Source organism: Gigantopelta aegis, chromosome 8, assembly GCF_016097555.1.
Source record: "Gigantopelta aegis isolate Gae_Host chromosome 8, Gae_host_genome, whole genome shotgun sequence".
Lineage (NCBI taxonomy): Eukaryota > Metazoa > Mollusca > Gastropoda > Neomphalida > Peltospiridae > Gigantopelta > Gigantopelta aegis.
The window spans coordinates 57,236,273-57,256,344 of NC_054706.1; the positions used below are offsets into that span (position 1 = coordinate 57,236,273).

At 36.6% G+C, this 20,072-nt stretch overlaps 2 protein-coding genes across 2 annotated transcripts; both read left to right on the plus strand.

Annotated features, from left to right (window-relative positions):
• Nucleotides 1-609: 609 nt before the first annotated feature.
• Nucleotides 610-13,538, plus strand: LOC121379740 (oleandomycin polyketide synthase, modules 5 and 6-like). Its single transcript, XM_041508389.1, has 4 exons — nucleotides 610-802; nucleotides 2,741-2,922; nucleotides 3,470-3,644; nucleotides 11,872-13,538. The coding sequence occupies exons 1-4, from the start codon at nucleotides 610-612 to the stop codon at nucleotides 13,536-13,538; spliced, it is 2,217 nt and encodes a 738-aa protein (XP_041364323.1).
• A 238-nt stretch (nucleotides 13,539-13,776) lies between these two features.
• LOC121379741 lies at nucleotides 13,777-17,103 on the plus strand. Its single transcript, XM_041508390.1, has one exon. The coding sequence runs from the start codon at nucleotides 13,777-13,779 to the stop codon at nucleotides 17,101-17,103; it is 3,327 nt and encodes a 1,108-aa protein (XP_041364324.1).
• The last annotated feature ends 2,969 nt before the right edge of the window (nucleotides 17,104-20,072 follow it).

Consider the following 20,072-nt stretch of genomic DNA (forward strand, 5'->3'; position numbering starts at 1 on the left):
ATTTAGAAGAAATGTTCATGGTTACTCGTTTCCGTGTTCATTGATGTTTTCACATTTGAAGCTTGTTTCGTTGTTTAGTTTAATCATTTCTTCTGTGATAAAAATATATTAACACTGTCCGAAGTTGCCTTTTATTGATATACAATTATAAAGTGAATTAGAAAACTTTGAAACAGACTATATGAAATTGATTACCACTGAAGTAATGTGTGCAGTATAGTGTGTTCTAAATTATCTGTGTAAATTGTTTGCGCTTGGATATTACATTGTCAGTGTGATGCTTCACCTATAAAAGACGATTTTTAAATGCTAATTATACCTGTTATTTGTATATAGCAACAGGTCATTATAATGATAATACAGTCTTCAGTTTTTCATTCCACACATGTTGACAAATCATAATATGTAAAAAAAAAAAAATATATATATATATATATATAGTGCGGTATAATTTTGATTATTAGTAATTTCATATGTGATTACCAAACAGCAACAACATTTTAGTTTGTTTCCCAGAAAGGAAATGGTACTTTTGCACAAATCAAAATTAAAGATGCATTTGTTATTTGTTGGATATTGCTATGAACAATACTGCAAATTACAGGCGTTATGAATAATGAGTACAGCACGCTGACTTTCGAAACGGATTTGAATCACTACAGTGTAACTGGCGGCTCCACAGGTATTACGTCAGCACGTGTTTCGTACATCTTTGATCTGCGAGGACCATGCATGTCGGTAGATACAGCCTGTTCGTCATCTCTCGTAGCAATCTACCAAGCTATTCTGGTACTTAAAGCAGGTATGGTGTTGTTATTAGCTACTACCGCTACTACCTGCACAGCAGTTCTCATGATCAATTTGTCTGTCTGCCTGCCTCTTGTCGGTCTGTCCATCGTTTCAACCATCTATCTAATCTATCTATCTATCTATTATATATCTAGTAAATATTACACTGTGTGCACATAATTTAAATATAAAATATAAAGATGTTTAAAAACCCCAGAGACTATGTACATGTACAGTTTGTAATTCCCATGAATCGTTTTAAAGCCAATTCAACTAATAATTACTGAAGATATGAATCAGCTCTATAACCTTGGAAAATATTTAATTCGGGCTAATAATATAAGAAATAACTTGATTTAATGTAGTTTTAGATTGCATAGTTGTATCGTGTTTTTTGTCAGTTGCTATATGATGTGAAAATCACTCCCCAACATTATACTGTACGTATTGCATGTAGACACGTATTTATTAATAAACTTGTATCTGTCTTACTATCTATCTATCTGTCCACCCATATTTCGTTTCATCCATCCATACATCATCCATCCGTCCATCCATCGATGCATCCACTCATCTGTGCATCCACTCATCCATGCATCCACCCATCCATTTAATGTTTTACACTAATCTGTGCCATCGAAATGCAATATATATACTCTGTCAAAAACGAAACGCATAAGTGATAGGGAAAAAAGAAAAGTATTTGATTTTACAAAATGTCGCTTTTTTGTACAATGTTGCTGAATGGTCATGTTTGATAATGTTCCTGGAATGGGACAGCATGCCCAAATGCACCCTAAAACAAATTTAACGCACGTTGTGCGACAATTGCAGGAAATCGGGGGGAAAATTGGGGTAGTGATGGGTATGCAATGCAATGCTCACAATGATGTCTCATTTCCATTTCGACGTAGACGAATTACAAGATGTCAAGACTAAGCCTGCTGAATTGAAACATTGCAATAGGCCGCCTCCAGTTAGGTGAATCGCAGTCATCAGTCGCACCCCACATGAACGTTCATCAGAGCACCATTTCACGTCTATGGGACAAGTACCAGCATTTTCAATCAGCTGAAGAGCGGCCCAGAAGTGGAAGACCTCGTATAACAACTGCAGCACAAGATCGCTACATCCAGGTTCTGCACTTGCGTCACCGAACTGCCACAGCAACGAACACCGCTGGACGCATACCTGGTTTGAGAAGGGTGTCTGCACAGACCATTCGGAACCGACTTCGAGAAGCTGATTTACAGGCTAGGAGACCGTCAACAACGACATTTACGTGTTCACTGGTGCACGAGTGTACAGGGGTGGAACTTGGGAAACTAGCGGCGAGTATGGTTCAGCGATGAGTCACGTTTCCTTCTACAGTGACGTGATGGACAACAACGTGTTTACAGACGCCGCAATGAACGTTTTGCCAACAACTGCAACGCCCAAGTTGACAGATTCGGTGTAGGGAGTGTCATGATGTGGGGAGCCATCTCATACACCGGCAGAAGTGAACTTGTGTTCGTACATGGCAACCTGACAGCTATACACTATCGGGATAAAATTCTTCGCCGTCACATGCTTCCCACACAAGGTACTGATTTCATCGCCCTCATGCGACGCTGTTTGGTGACGAAAACACCTCCATTGCCGTCAGTGCATAGCAAGAACATTGTCATACGATCATAAATAACGAAATTATGCCACTTTGTATTAAATAGTTAATTCCATGAATATTTCGCCTATGCGTTTCTTATATATATATATATATATATATATATATATATATATATATATATATATATATATATATATATATATATATATATATATATATGTGTGTGTGTGTGTGTGTGTGTGTGTGTGTGTGTGTGTGTGTGTATGTGTATGTGTATGTGTATGTGTATGTGTATGTGTGTATATATATATATATATATATATATGTCATCATATAACATAGGAGACTGCAATATGGCTGTGTGTGGAGGAGTGAACGCCTTGTTGACTCCCTCGGCCTTCATACAACTTAGCAGAGCCAGGATGCTATCACGGACTGGACAGTGTCAGGCCTTCTCTGCCAGAGCAGATGGATACGCAAGAGGAGAGGGATGTGGGATTGTCCTCCTGAAAAGACTCTCTGACGTAAGAGAAGAGATATATATATATATATATATATATATATATATATATATATATATATATATATATCATGACTTACAATAACGTCTGACTACTTATTCATTTATCACATTTCCCTATTCCATTTAGTGTATTAATTTGCATCAGTATATTATTGAACGAGACTTGATACGATGTTTAAACATAAAATGTTGTGTTTGGATGAGCAATTTATTTGTAATTTGTAAGAAATGTTTTATGGAATATTCGTAAAAGGAATGGAAAAGAAAGGAATAGAAATGAGAGAGAGAGAGAGAGAGAGAGAGAGAGAGAGAGAGAGAGAGAGAGAGAGAGAGAGAGAGAGAGAGAGAGAGAGAGAGAGAGAGAGAGAGAGAGAGAGAAAAGAAATCCACATGGAAGGACAGGGATAGAAACGGAAAGAGACAGAGGTGAAAGAAAAAAAAGACAGTGACAAATAGATAGATACGACACTATTAGAATATCCTCCACTTACGTGGGAAGGGGCATTGGATAATAACCAAACGCAAAAGCATAGTATTTAGTTTTATAGGCCATTAAGGATGGTGACAACATATGGGCAACAATTGTCACAGGCACAAACCAAGATGGCCGAACAGTTTCTCCAATGACTGCACCTTCTGGTGAACAACAACGACAGCTTCTGAAAACTGTCTACGAAAAGGCTGGAATTGATCCACGTGAAATAGACTACATTGAAGCACATGGTAAGTACAACGTTTCTACAGGGTGTACACTACCAAATCAAATCCCATAGACGACAATAGTAACATATACGGCTAAAACTCCTACCTGCAACGTATCAACCGACATAAACGCCACGGATATAAATACTACCACCCCTTACACTTAAAGTGAATCAGGAAAAAATGGGGGTCAAGCTGCTCGTTTCTGAGATAACGGGTAGCGTCTATGATTACCCTAGTTTCGCACAAAATTTGAGTACTTTTTTTTACAGGTACCCCATACATGTTTCAAGCACAAGGCTACTTGACACATTGGTACTAGATGAAATAAAATTGCACATTTATTTTACCCAGATGAAACTATTATTTTTTACAACCAACACACTCACATTTATAACCAATCACAGGACTTGTGGTGTTCACTTCTCTATCAAAAGTTCGGTGCACCTCGAACTTTGACCCAGCCGGAAGTTATTTGGTATTGTACTACCTACAAATTTAGTATGCTAATGCAAAGGTAAAACATGGAGGGGAGGGGTCGCGCAATTGCAACAAAATCTTGGACTGAAAGACACAATATTCTAATTGTAATTGATGTTAATTGCATTAGTTTTCATAAGGGGCGGGACATAGTCCAGTGGTAAAGTGCTCGACTGAAGCGCATTCGGTCTGGGATCGATCCCTGTCGGTGGGTCCATTGGACTATTTCTCGTTCCAGCCAGTGAACCACGACTGTTATATCAAAGGTGATTGTATGTGCTATGCTGTGGGGTGGTGCATATAAAAAATCCATTGCTACTAATGGCAAAATGTAGTGGGTTCCCTATCTAATGCTATATGTCAAAAGTACTACATGTGTAACATGCAACAGCCAATGATTAACAAATCAATGTGTTCTAATGATGTCGTTAAACAAAACGAACTTTATCTTTTAGTTTTCCTAAAGTAGCCAATATCTATGATGTGTATAATTAAAGGCCCTTTATTAATATATGTTCTTTCACAAATGTGTCTCATGCTTTGCTTCAAAGATCAACAAAACAACTTCTGTAATCTTGGAAGCTTTTAAAATACTTTTTATTATTCGAAAATAAAAAACAGCAACAAACAAAGAAAAAGGATATTTAGCTTAATAAAGAGGAAGCAAAAGTAACATTGGCTTTATGTGGTTGAAAAGTTGTCGGTAGCATTTCTTTCCCATATCAGTTTTCAAGATGTCTGGACGTCCAGCTAAACACAGGGCGTAAAATTTGGCACAAACGATTTTGTCGTTTGTCTGTCGGTTATGCAAAATCCATATATCAACATAAACGACAGATCGTTTGTACAAAAGCTGTAATCGTTCGTCAGGAAATCGTTACCACAGAAATATGACTGTTTTTGGAAGAAAATCAGCTTACAATGACGGTGTGAGAAAGATACACTGTATCCGTGTACTTTCGTTTTAAAATGTTACCTGCGTTAGTACGCCATTGACATGTTTACAATTTATGGAAGTTCGCTGAAATTCTCAGAGTCCTGACGTCACGATATTGGGTGCCTGAAGCACATCAAAGAACCTGTATATGTAGTTTCTTGGAATATTATATTATATACCGATGCAATTTAATCACACTGATGAAAACAAATTAAAGATGGGTGTCATGAAAACGGGATAACAGATTCTCTGCAGAGTTTGACACTTGATATAGATCCTTTCAGACTGAATTGGGTCTATTAATAGCAAACATCGGACAAAATTACCACTAATATTAACTTTGTGACTGTCAAAGCATACCCGTACTTAGCATCTGGCTCATGCGAAGGTACCTGTGCAGCTACCGTTAGATTGATTTAGATAAAAACTCATGTGCCTGTCACAAGCACATGTACCATGCATCATGAACATATACCGTGGTGCGCGAGATCTCGTACCACAGTCACGGGAAAATCGCTTTCTGGTTACTATGCATAGCAATTAGCATTTTACAGAATTTTAAATTTCTAAAGAATCAAAACTGATGCTAATAAATTTTGGTTAAATTATATCGAGGTTTTAAAATATTTGACAAATATGATCTACAAATCAATATTATACTTGTTTAAGCCTAAATTGAAATTGGTTAAATATGTTTTTAAAAAAGAAAAAGTTCTTTGTCAAAAGAGGTTAAAAATAATTTTGACAAGGACGGATTTTCGTGGGTCGGTCGGGTTAGGACAAACAAACGTAATTTTTATTTTCATGTGGTAGCTTTTAAGTTAAGTCTTAGCACACCAAAAGTATATTTTCATATAAGAGAAAAGCTACAAAAATCGCTTATCTTAGAGTCTTGTTTGAAAATCGTTGCCCATTAACCTTTTCATTTGTATCTGCACTACTGAAGAAAATCGTTCATGTAAACACTAAAACCACACGAACGACATATTGGTTGTCTGAAGAATAAAAATTTTATGCCCTGTAAACGTCGCAGTGTTGAAATATCATTCGATGAATATGATAAACTTAAAGGCATTAAAAGTTTAAAAGTATACTCAAGGAACGTTAAAACTTGTAAGTAAAAGGTTTAGTATTAGTAAATCGACTATTGGAGATATATTTAAGAAACGAGACATATAGAACCGAACGTACGAAAAGAACACACCAGGAAACAAACGGCAAGGTACTAGTGGTGATGAGATATGACTGCCCCATGACCATTTTTAGGAGACCAAAGTTTGAAAATGGATTTCAAGTCTCTAGGACCTTTAGAAAAAAAAGTCCCCATGTACCTCGCGAAAGTTCCGAATAAATCCACCAGAGGGCCAAATCCATGATGGTTGCCGGCGGCCATACTGGAAATAGAAAATCACCATAACTCTCTTAATATGTAAGTTAGAATCACGAATTAGGTGTCTATGTCCAGTACACAGGCCGCCTATTCTTCTGGTGAGGTTTTGTAATTTGAGGTAATGTTTACATTCAAATCCAAGATGGCTGTTCTCCACCATATTGATAATTAAAAAAACTGTGGAACTCTTGAAATATTGGGGTTACATTACAAAAAGTGCCTATCTACACACAGTGGAGGATCTACAATATTTAGATGAATTTTGCATCGTTATGTCATCTTCATCTTCAAATCCATGATGACCATTGTTCACCATATTTAAAATAAGAACATGTGCAAGTACTTAAACTAAAAGGGTTAGAATAATAAATGATGTATCCATTTGTACCAAATACAGAATTCATAATGGTTTATGTGTTGTTGTTTTTTTTGCAATTTGAGGTCATTTTGACCTGGAAATTAAATTGCGTTATATATTTCAAAATAATTTTATGTACACTAGAACTGCAAATGAAATTTTAAAAAGTTTGTAAGGTACGATCGGTCATAATTGAGACCAAGTCTGTTTCACAAAATTGAACTTCATTCGTCATAACTAAAATCGAACACATCAGATTCTGATGATGTGCTGTTAAAATCTATTCAGTGTATGTTTCACAGTTCATGAGAGTACTGGGCAAATGTAGTTAGAAGCACAACATTCTCCACTGACCATGCTCCAGTTAAGATCAAGAAAACAAATTGTGTGACAAAGGTAAAATAGAGCTGAATGGAGGTGAGATAACTGGCAGTGTTATCTGCGAGTCATCTGATGGGAGGTTCATTGTTGACACGTTGCAGTTATGGGATATCCACTACTGTCAGAAAATGTGTACTCCAGGAGAATAAGATAATAAGATGAGTAGTCCATTGCCCAGGGAAATATTTCATGAGTGATGCCTTCAACAGCTGATGAATTCTCAGTTTGTTATTAAAAAAGCATGCACGGATTTTTAACACCTTGGCCAAGAGACAGGCGATACTCCCATCTGTTAAAACTCTGGTCTATCAGGTCAGGGTAATAGGTCTACATTTGAGAAGTGCAGTGTGATCCTTATCACCATACTCTTACAACTCCGCACCACTGATGTCAGTAGTCATCGAGGATACTCATATGTCAATGCATTATCATTCCTGCATGTTTTATATCTAGAGGAAAAGTCCAAACATATGAAGATCACTTTGTAACATAATAATGACCACAGTTACAAAAATCGGACTAGTATTAGTACACTTCAAGATTGGATCTAATAGTACCTGTCCCATTTCTGGTCATGGTAAGAGAGCTATATATGAGAAATGTACTACGAAACAAAAGCTTGACCTCTCCTAGATCATCATTTCCTATCTCCATTGAAACGATGAATGCCCTTGACACCGTTGTCATGAACTGTATGTATGATGACGAGTAGCTCAAACCTTTAAGAAACGTTAGATAACAGTGGCACGATAAATAAAAAAATAAACAATGAAGTTCCCATCAGACCGTGATTATTTCGAATATCACTGATTAAGCACCAGTTGCCTAGCCTTCATCTAACTCTGCCATTCCATTATCACATACCTTTCTTTTGTTGGTCTTGGATGGAGCTTTTACTCCAATGAACATCCAATACACATGATTGAGGTTGACAATTCAGCATCAGTATCTGATCTGTTCAGTTTCGTGAGATAGATTAGGTTTCAGTTATGCCCTATACTACATTACCCTAATTAACTGAATGTACAGTTCCAATGGACATAAGATTATATCAAAATTACTTCGAAATATATTGCGCTTTCCATTGTTTTAATCTAGCTGCCAGGTTAAAATGGCATCTGTAAAAAAGGACCCAAAAGACGATTGTAAATGCCCTGTTTAGTGGAACGGTTCCAGCATTTTCACATTTTAAAGAAGATAAACAATGGCTAGTGATTTCCCTAGAAATTAGGCATGGTATGGTAGACCAAACACTTTTGGGGCATTTTCACCATTTTCGGGGCACTTGTTTTTCATTAAAAATACGACAAAAATCAATTAAAATAAACATTAATGAAATTTATGTGCTTCTTTAAATAATGAATGGCAAAAGATATAAAAGGCATATTTTATTAATTAATAATACCTTTTTGGGTGTTTTATAAAGGCAATTTTAGAATTAATTACTGAAAAAGGCTTGTTTAATCTCAGGGCAGCATAGCGCTAACTGAGGCAAGATGGTGCTAGATTATTGAGGCATGGTGCTGCACCATGCTAAAACAAGCTAGGGAAAACACCAATGAAGATCAAAATAATCTCATATTTCAAAATGAATATTACCAATAGATTGTGCATCCACTTTTCAGTATAAAACAATTATTCACTAATGATCAAACCGAAATATTTCAAGAGGTCCGACGGTTTCTAATTTTCAATGTGGTAAACAACGGCCATCTTCCATTTCAATGTCAAGATTCAAATTACAAAAATAACCCCATCAAAAGATTAGGTACCCTCTGTGTAATGGGAATATATACCTTATTTGTGATTGTAACATATATTAAGTGACATATGCTGGAAAAGCAATATATATATATATATATATATATATATATATATATATATATATATATATATATATAATGAAACTCTCCTAAACCAGACATCCATGGAACCAAATAAAATGTCCGGTTTTTAGATAAATCTGGTTTCTAATCCCGTATTGTATAGTGGGGTAATATTTGTCTACCCTGACACCATTTTTGACCAGAGTTTGAGGGTTGATTTCAAGTTTTTGAGACCTTTAGAAAACATTTAGCCACCAGTGTGTGTGTATATATATACTCTTCAAAAGAAGAAACGCAAAACCACATTGTCGTAACATTTGGAGAATTGATTTAATTATTGAATGGTGAGTCCGATAATTACCAAATGTTGCAGGATTGTTCACAATTCACTCTAGTCCATTGTGAGTAAGTGATAGGACACACCACCAAGGTCAAGGTCATCTGGAGTCAATACCGGGTGTGGCCTCCGCGTGTGTTGACAACTGCCTGGCACCGCCTGCCCATTGAAGCAACCAGAGTACGGATGACGTCCCGGGGGATGGTGGCCCACTCGGCCTGCAAGGCTGCTGCCAGCTCGGGCAGGGTCTGGGGCTGTGGTTGTCGCTGTCGGAGGCGTCGGTCCAACTCGTCCCATAGATTCTCAATTGGGTTCAAATCCGGTGATATCGATGGCCAAGGAAGGACATTAATGTTGTTGTTCTGTAGGAAAGCCGTTGTGAGACGTGCTGTGTGAGGCCTGGCGTTGTCATGTTGGAACACTGCGTTGGCCATAACTAGAACGATGTGTGGCCGGAGGATCTGGTCAATGTAGCCCTGTGCATTCAGGTTGCCCTGCACGTGGACCAGGTCAGTTCTGCCAGTGTGTGAGATGGCTGCCCACACCATGACACTACCTCCGCCGAATCTGTCCACTTCCTGCACGCGGTTTGCCGCATAACGTTCACCACGACGCCTATACACGCGACATCTTCCATCATGACGTCGGAGCAGAAATCGGGACTCGTCACTGAACCACACCTGTCTCCATCGCAGTTGAGGCCATTGTCGATGAATCTGGCACCACTGCAGTCGGAGTCGACGGTGTTGTGGTGTTAAGATGACACCTCGAACTGGACGTCTGGCACGAATTCCTACCTCACGTAGGCGGTTCCGTACGGTCTGGTCGGATATCCTGCGCAAACCTGGTATTGCTGCGGCTGTGGAGGTGGCAGTAGTCAATCGTTCCCGAAGGTGGCGTACCCGGATGTAGCGGTCCTGCCCGGGGGTAGTGACCCGTGGTCGACCGGATCTAGGGAGGTCACGTGTTGATCCATGTTGCTGGTAACGGTCCCACAGTCTGGAGATGGTGCTTGGGGACACATGGAATGCCCTGGCAACGGCCGTTCTGGATTCGCCGGCGTCTAGTCGGCCGATGGCATTGTTTCTCTGCGGTTCACTGAGACGTGGCATGTCCTGGATTGTCAACTGTCGGCCAGAGACAGAGGCCAGGCAAGCGAACACCCTGCACTTTTATACTGTCGGTGTTCATGTTGCACGTGCAGACAACGCACGTGCAGTGGTGACATGGTTTGCACGTGGCTGCGTTTTTGCGAATATTCACATTTTGGAACTTTATTGTACAGTAGCTGCGTTTTATCGAATGTAACCGTGGGAATGTGTTTGGAACATGCAATGACCTTATATTCACAAAGCATGAACCGGTAGGAAACATAAAATCGGAGTTATAACCCATTTGTACCCTTTTGCGGTTCTTTTTTTGAAGAGTATATATATATATATATATATATATATATATATATATATATATATATATATATATATATATATGTATGTATGTATGTATGTATGTATATATGTATATACCCACACACACAGTGGCTAAATGTTTTATATATATATATATATATATATATATAGGTGTGTGTGTTTATCATATAATATCTTTCATTTTCAGTGCAATCAAACTGTGATATTTTTCAGATCACATACTTTAAGAATTTGAAAACTGCAAATTAGATGTAAATTAATCGAGGTCACAGCATTTGGTTTATTGACATTTAAGCAAACGTACTATGGTGACATATGCATTCATAGTCATCAGATAAAAACATTTCAATCGCGATTTAACACTGATAGCTGTCCAGTGTTCAGAAAATAAAAAACGTTAAGCACTAGTTTATTTTGATGTAAGGACATTCAAAATGACGTCATTTAAGTTTGACATCATTCCCATTCAAAACAACAGTGCGCCACATATTATGTCATTTGCATATCACGTACTGTTTACAAAAACTACTTGTAATAAGCTTGAGATTATATGATAAAGAGATTATTACACTTGTGTTTTTCGGTATCGTCAATATTATATATTAGGAATAAAAAATATTGTATTATGCACACCAGAGGCTCGCATAATACAATTTTTATTCCTAATATATGATATTGATGATACCGAAAAACACTCTGGTGAGAACATATATATATATATATATATATATATATATATATATATATATATATATATATATATATATAGTGAAACCCCTGTAATCTGCACAACCTCAGGTTCAAGTAAAATGTCTGGTTTTAAGAGGTATCCAGTTTAGAGGTCAAGTTCTGTTCTGATTTTTAAAAAGAGACCTTTATAGTTTTAACACGCTAGAATCAAACAGTGAAACAGTAAACAATTAAGTAGATATATATATATATATATATATATATATATATATATATATATATATATATATATATATATATATATATATATATATATATATATATAGTTACTCTTAGTGTTACCAAATACTACATAATGCATTAAAATATAGCATATTATAGATCTCAACATTCTATTTTATAAATATGTTTACTTATAGGGACAGGGACAGTCGCTGGAGATCCTGTAGAAGTCAAAAGCTTAGGAATGTTTTTCACGGACCCTCATATACAAAAAAAGAAGAAAAGGTATATTGGATCTGTCAAAACAAACATCGGCCACCTTGAATCTGCTGCTGGTGTTGCTGGTCTTATTAAAGTTTTGCTCATGATGAAGAACAACAAGTTTGTTAAAACACTTTTTGCAGACGAATTGCATCCAGATATTGATTTTCAAAAATTCGGCTTTGTTATTCCTACTGATCTAAATGATTGGGACAGAAAAAGGAAACTTGCTTGTGTAAACTCCTTTGCGTTTGGTGGAACTAACTGTCATGTCGTTCTTTCATCCTACACTGAAATAACAACAGAAATTGAAAAAGGACATGTGTCAAAACAGCCTTTGATGTTTTGCTTTTCTGGACAAGATCAGAAAGATCATTTTCAAGTGAGGAAAGCTGTTATTGCAACTTCTTTGGAAGAACTAGCTAACAAACTGAAACGTGTCAACATGTTAGAAACTTCGTATAAACCTAAGAGGCTGATTTTTGTCTTTGGAGGAATGGGTATAGCTTGGATGGGAATGTGCAAGGAACTTATGTCTCAGTTTCAAGTATTTAAAGGAAAGATCCAAGAGATTGACAGCTATTTAAACGAGTATGTCACCTGGTCTCTCTATGAACAACTGCTAGATGACTACAATGTAGAAGACACAATGTTTGGCCCAATCGCCACGTTTGCATGTCAGGTTGCACTAGTTGCACTCTGGAAACACTTGGGAATCAAACCGGACTGTGTTCTTGGGCAAAGTATTGGTGAAGTAGCAGCCTCACATATCGCTGGAGTTTGGTCACTGAGTGAAGCAGTGAAAATTATATTTCATCGAACTGTCGTGTTAGCAAAAGCTACTGGTGGGAAAATGTTGTTGATTCGCAATAAACCAGTGGAAAAACTTGAAATGATGTTAACTAAATATGAAGGCAGAGCAAACATTGGATTGTATTACAGTCCCCAGTCATGTGTTATTAGTGGAGATACCGATGCTGTTGACCAAATTGAAAAGGATCTTCTGACTACCTCAACAGACGAGAAACATGGAATTACTCTTCACACACTTCGATTACAGACTGCATTTCACAGCCACCATACAGACAATGCAAAACAAGAGATTCAAAGAAAGCTTGTGGGTATGCAAGGAGATAGTTCAGATATAGAACTTATATCAACAGTTAGTGGCAAAAGGGCACAGGAAGAAGACTTTTCAACACCACACTACTGGGGAACAAACATTAGAGATCCAGTACAATTTGGGAAAGCTGTTGGCAATGCTGCTAAAGAAAAGAGTTTTAATATATTTGTTGAAATTGGGCCAAAGCCAGTGTTAGATTCTTGCATTAACGATTTGTTCACTGAGGATAATATTGCTGTTGTTCCTTCAATGAAAAGGAATTCTGAGCTGAATTGCTTATTAGAAGCAGCTGGCAAAATGTATGAGCATGGACTGAATATTACATGGAATGTCCTGTATGACAGACCACAACGGAATACAGAATACCCAAAGTACAGATTCTGTAGAAATAAACACCTGTACGTATCTGAAGATCTTCGACAACAGCTGATGGGTATCCAGCCAAAGACAAATTTGCACCCTTTTTTTGAAGACAGTTGACCACAGTGGTGAACATAAAATTTTCGTGTCACCAAAATCAATTGCCAGTGTTTATGAACACAGATTTTCTGGAAACATTTTAATTCCTGGTGCACTCTATGCAGAAGCTGGCTTAGCTCTTGCACGTCTCTACTTCAAGGAATATGAAGATCAGCATTGCAGTATTTCTGTGAAATTCAAACGTCCAGTCTTTTTACAAAGAGAAAAAACTGAACAACTTGATATTGATGTTACGAAAATGGATATACCAGAATCATTTAACTTTGTTATACATAAACAGAACCATGTGTATGCTGAAGGAAAGGTTGAGAGGGAACATTCTTTTGAAAACATCACAGTCGATATTGAAAATGTGAAAAAAAGATGTAGGCAGACCCTTACAAAACAAGAACTGTACTCATCTCTTCAAAATGGTGGACTGTCTTTTGGAGAAAATCTTCAACTTGTTGAAACTTCCTTAAAAGGTGAAACTGAGGTCTTGTCACATCTGTCATTGAATCCAACTATCAAGGATGAAATGAAAGAAACAACAATTCACCCAGCAATTTTAGATTCCATGCTTCAGACTACAGGCTGTTTCTACCAACAGGGATCAGAAAGACAGAGAGCTTTGCCAATCCAAATAGAAGGTCTCAGGATACTAAGACCTGTTGAAGAGAAAATGCTTGTGTACACAACAATTCTGAAACGAACCAGTTCCATGAACCTATTTCGTATATCTCTCATGTCACTAGAAGGAACTGTAATAGCTGATATTGAGAAATTTGTCACTAAAAATCTGGGTGCACAGAAAGATGAAATGATGTTTGATACACAATGGAGTCCAATCAAAACACTACTTAAATATGATATTCAGATGGATCCATCAGAGAAATGGCTGATGATTGGTAACAAGGACCAAAACACTGTTACAAACGAACACATAAATTTCGAGTTCCTAGATTTTGACAACTTGGAAAGATATTCAGCAATAGTGTTTTCTTGGCAGCAGCAAATTGAAGAGGACCCATCCAGTGAGATACTCCTTGAACAAATCACCAGGCAGGCAATGACTCTGAAAAGTCTGTTGCTGCAGCTCTACACTCGTAACGCAAGTATCCCCTTGTTCATAGTAACAGAAAATGCTGTACACATTGAAAACAAAGTCTCGTCAATAGATCTGGTGGCCGGATCCTGTTGGGGATTTGTAAGGTCAATACTAAGAGAACAGGTCTACATTATGACAACCATTGTTGACATACATACAGATGAGAATACTAAATTTGAAACCTTAATGTATGCGACAATACAACAGTTGATGTCAGAAGATAATCAAGGACTTGATGAATTTGTTGTTGATGGAAATTCTATTTGGTGTCAGCAAGTCTTTCCAAATGACGATATGCCATTATATCGAAACAACAAGCTTGATACACTCTGCAAAGCAAGTCTGTTGTCAAGGAATAAAAACAGTCTTTCAAAACTATACCTTACCTATGACAGTCACGTAGCACAATGTGATCTACCGCAGCCTGTAGAAATCATGACAACAAGAGTTGTTATGCATGACTCACATTTGTATCCACAGTGTTCCCCAGAAACAAAAGTAGTCACTCTTGAATTTATTGGAACACTGTCTACAGGAAATGATGATCAGCAAAACGTGGTAGCGTTTTTCCCATCCAGAGTTAATACATTCATGACAGTTCCAAAACAATGTATTATTGAGATCACCAACATGCCATGTTATGCACCAGGACTTGTAACAACACTTGTTTTGTTTTGGCACCATTGCATGCTAATTGACAATCAAATAGAAACATCAGATACAATGTATAAAATGTTTGTAAGGTGGATTGGGAAGGCACACTCCAACATGACAAATGTCATGGATATATTCATTATTTATTCTAATGTTACTCGTTTTGTGGCAGAGGCACTTTCCATTATGCTTAAAGCAGTAAAAAGAAATGCTAATATACAACTAGTTGATATCAGCAGTTCTGGTTTAATACCGAGATATTCTGAATCTGTCATTGTGACAACCATTCAACTAGACAACCAAACAATTAAAACAATTTGCAGCATGTGGCCTAAAGCGAAACGCCTTGTCTGTATGGATCAGATACTACCAAAAAATGCCAACCTACAACTGTATCATCAAAATCAAAAACTACAAATACAAGTTGTCAAGACCAGTGACATTTTCACACCCAGATCAGCAATGGACACCATGCCCAATCTAATAACATGGATTCTGGGTCACAAGAGTGAAGTCAAAACTATTGCTGAAATACTCCAACACGTTGCTCCCCAACAAAAAGAAACAAATCTTGCAAACTTGATACAAAACTCAACAATTCAATTTCGTGATAATTATGGACAAAACATCCAAAATGTTCTTGCTTCTGAGGATGCCTTGCTTCGTCTAGATGGTGTATATATTGTAGTTGGTGGTCTGACAGGGCTTGGTTGGGAATGTGTCCAATTCCTGGCAAAACGGGAAGCTGGGGCAGTTGTCATACTAAATCGCCGAATGGTACAAGAGGATAAATTACATGAAATAGGAAACATTGAACAAAAATATGGTTGTGAAATAAATGTCATGCAGGCTGATGTGACTAACATGCCATATCTGAAAAAGGTATTTAAAACAATTGAAGACAAATTTCCAAGAAAACAGTTAAAAGGTGTCTATTTTGGAGCAGGTGTGCTTGAAGACAAAATTTTGATCAATATGTCACGAGATACATTTATGAAGGTTGCAGCACCCAAGATACAAGGGGCTTGGAACATGCATGCACTTACAAAAAACAAGCCTCTTGATTTTTTCATCATGCATTCGTCCATAACAGCAGTATTTGGTAATGGTGGTCAGTCCAGTTATGGAGCAGCCAATGCTTTCCTGGATTCATTAGCACAAAAACGCAGACCAGCTGGACTTGTGGGGCAGAGTGTTAACTGGGGACCTCTGCGTCTTGGGATGCTGCAGGATAAACCAGATGTTGTGAACACTTATGAAGAACAAGGATATACACCACTTAGCAGAGAGGATATCCACAAATGTCTCATGCTCATACTCATGCATGACAAGCCTACTATCATTGCTGGTAAATTCAACTCCATCAAACTGGCCGATAGTATAACAAATGAGCATAATATGGCTGTACAGTTCAAGTTAAGCTCCATACTTGATGTTCCAACCCTGGAGAATTTACCAAAGGAAAAAATCAACAGGAAGCATCGTATCGATCTAGAACAACTAAAAGTTGCTGACACTGGCATTAGATTGGAAATAATTAGAGACTACACCACAGAATTACTCACAGATGTACTTAGCCTTAACAATGTAACTCTTGAATTAGACACGGGTGTTGTGAACTTGGGACTGGATTCTGTGCAAGCAATGACCATGAGCAACCACATCCATCAAACCTTCCAAGTGCGGATTTCTCCAAATGGGTTTCTCCAGCAAAATCTTTCAGTGAATGAAATTGCAGACATTATTAACTCAAAATTCACGACCTCTGTTGATAATATGGTAAGACAAGATGTTTCTTTTCTAGCCACTTCTCTGACGCCATAAATAAAATGTGTTGAATGTGTCTTTAAATAAAACATTTCATTCCTTCTCTAGCCACTGAACAGACACTTACTTACATGGAATACACTTTCTATAAGATTTACTGCAAGAATCCTGCTGATCCTAGTTTGTATTACGTCAACGAGATCTCGATACCAGAATCAGTAGCTCAAACAGAACTATGGAAGAAAATAGCTGAACAACTTATGCCACAACATGAAGTTCTGAGAATGACAAAAGGTACCTGAGACTGAAAACATCAGATGGAATGTGAAAAAAAAACATTAACCCAGTTGGAATGGCACCTGACTTCAGAATAGTGGCGGCAGAAGATTTGGATGAGATAGAGAAACACACAGCAGAAGCCTTTCACTTAGACAAAAATGGCACACTCTGCTTCAGTTTCATTCGTGGTAAAATATGTCACTTCAGAACAATATACAATAGCATTGGATTTGGCATGCAAGGAATTGGAGTCATTTTCAAAGACATGGTGGATATATTTCTTTCAATCCAACATGGCATAAAACTGCAAGATCTACAGACAGTAGGAGGAAGTCTAATAGTAGTGGAAATGGATAAGGTTTTGCAGAAGACAGGTCAGGCATTGAAGAACTTTTGGAAACATTGGCTTCAAGTAGAGATTCCTGTGATTACCTTGGGTACACCAGAACAACCAAATACATTGGAATCAGGATCAATTCAGGGAACACTAGAACCTGCTGGATACGATGCACTACTTGACTTATCAAAGTCCAAAGGCTTAAGCATTTTTAAATTAACTACCAGTTTCTACCAACTGCTTTTTCATCTTATCACCGAAGAAAGATATGTTGCAATTTCGACATTAGTCGACGTCAAAAAGTATATTCCAAATGCTAGTAGTGCTGTTAGACTTGGAATCAATTACATTCCTTTACATTCCTTTGCTAGCCGAATTCCAATTAGATGATGTTAGTGTAATAGTAAAATATAAATATAAAATAATAAAACTGCACTTCAAACAGCAATAGACCACTGTGTGTGTCGACTGGATATCATTAGAGAACTAGTAGGTTCTGAAAAGATCACAAACATTACTAGAAACAAGGTTGTGATTGTTGAAGATTAATTTGTGACACCTTTGTTAAGACTATCAAATGATGCAGGCTACACATTCGAAGTGACAAAGTCAGAAGACTTGGGAACCCTCACAGACACACAATTTAGTATGTACCAAAGAAAAAGAAATGACATTTGTCTTGACATACAAGTCAAACATTTTATCTAAGAATCGTGCTAGAAATATCATGAAGGCCTTTGAGGAAATTGTTACTCAAATAACCAGTGATATTTCAGTGACAATTGCAAGTCTACTGAACATGGCAAGTATTATAAAGCTAAGAACAGATGACATTAAAAAATATACAGATGACACAGTTATGTGAAATTCACGAGGTCTTAGAGACATGTGACATGTATAGTAATATGAGCTGTGCTGAGGTTAAAGACTGAAATATTTTATATTAAGATGTATGTAGGAAGAGAGCAAGGTTTTTATTAAGTTCAGTTATATTTAATATAATATTTAAAACAAAATATTAATATATGATGTTAAATTTGGCTGTACAATTAATATAGATGTATCTATGTGATACAAAGCAAAACAATTAAACACCATGAGAAACAAGTCTTTGAATGAAAAGATCTTATATCTATATGTCAAGTTTCACATCGAACAACAATAAAATAAAGTTTTAAAACAATTAATATTACAATACACAGAAAGTGTTATTTTATTAACTATTTTAGTGTATAATGTTTTGTATGATAGTATTAGAGACAACTACATTCATGTTCATGGATTGCAAAATGAGGTGAATTAAATGTGAGAAGAATTGTATAAATGAAATAAGAATTTTAATAGATGCTCAAATATAATATAATATAACAAAACAAATACAACACTGAATTATTTTTGTATTTTATATACAAGGGGATAAAGTAAACCAGTAGTTATAGTGATGTATCTTAACTTTTGCGTTATAGACACTTTTAGAAATAACAATATTCATTAGCTGATGTAATGTTTATGACGAGATATCATTATATATGTATTTGCTCATATTATCTTGGTGAATAAGCTTTGTTAAAGTTGATTTCAAGCACATAGTATTTTCTGTCAGGAAAAAAACCCTGTTGACAATAGGATTATTTCACAGATTATCACAAACTATATTTTGATACTACTACATATTTGTGTATAAAATAGTGTAATAACTTGTTACTAATTCCATGTTTCGTGATTACAGGGCCATAAATTGTGTCGCCTTTTGTACAGGTTACAAATTGCTCAAAATGCAATAGATGACATTTACAAATTGTACTAATTTGTACACTGTATATGAATGAATATATATATATAGATTCCTGCTATTGGTGACTCATAATATATGTTTGTAGATCTCTCTTAAGTTATATTATCAGGTTACACTTAACTGGCTAATTTTGCAAATGCGGTCTTGATTGTAGATAACACCTTTGTCATTCACATATATTGTTCTAACTTGTACATTTACTAACATTGTAGTTAACAATGTTTAATATGACAAGTTTATCTCTTATTTTACTCATAGCTTAGCAGCATACTTTTACAGCCTTTTCTGCCAGATGACACACTGACATACAGCTTATAATACATGCCACAGGTAGCACTGCGTATTCTTTCAATATATTTATATATGCACTCTGCGGTTGTCAGCATGTAGGTAGCTTATTCTTGGATTATTTGTTAACTGGTTGATAGTGTGTGATGATTAATATATTTTTACTTAATGTATTGCAATGTTGTTTCAACTGATGAGTATGCAAGTATTTTATGAGGTTTTGGTTAGTGATACGTTAATGTTAAAACTGAGTAGTCATATAATTTAATTGTCGTACCAGGTTACTTAGCGGTAGCACTAGCTAAAGTGCAGTGTCTTAATTTTACA

Coding starts and splice junctions, on each gene's coding strand:
- LOC121379740 (XM_041508389.1), top strand. CDS start 610: ATGAATAATGAGTACAGCACGCTGACTTTCGAAACGGATTTGAATCAC. Junction 803..2,740: donor TATTCTGGTACTTAAAGCAG/GTATGGTGTTGT, acceptor CATATAACATAG/GAGACTGCAATATGGCTGTG. Junction 3,645..11,871: donor AGACTACATTGAAGCACATG/GTAAGTACAACG, acceptor GTTTACTTATAG/GGACAGGGACAGTCGCTGGA.
- LOC121379741 (XM_041508390.1), top strand. CDS start 13,777: ATGGATATACCAGAATCATTTAACTTTGTTATACATAAACAGAACCAT.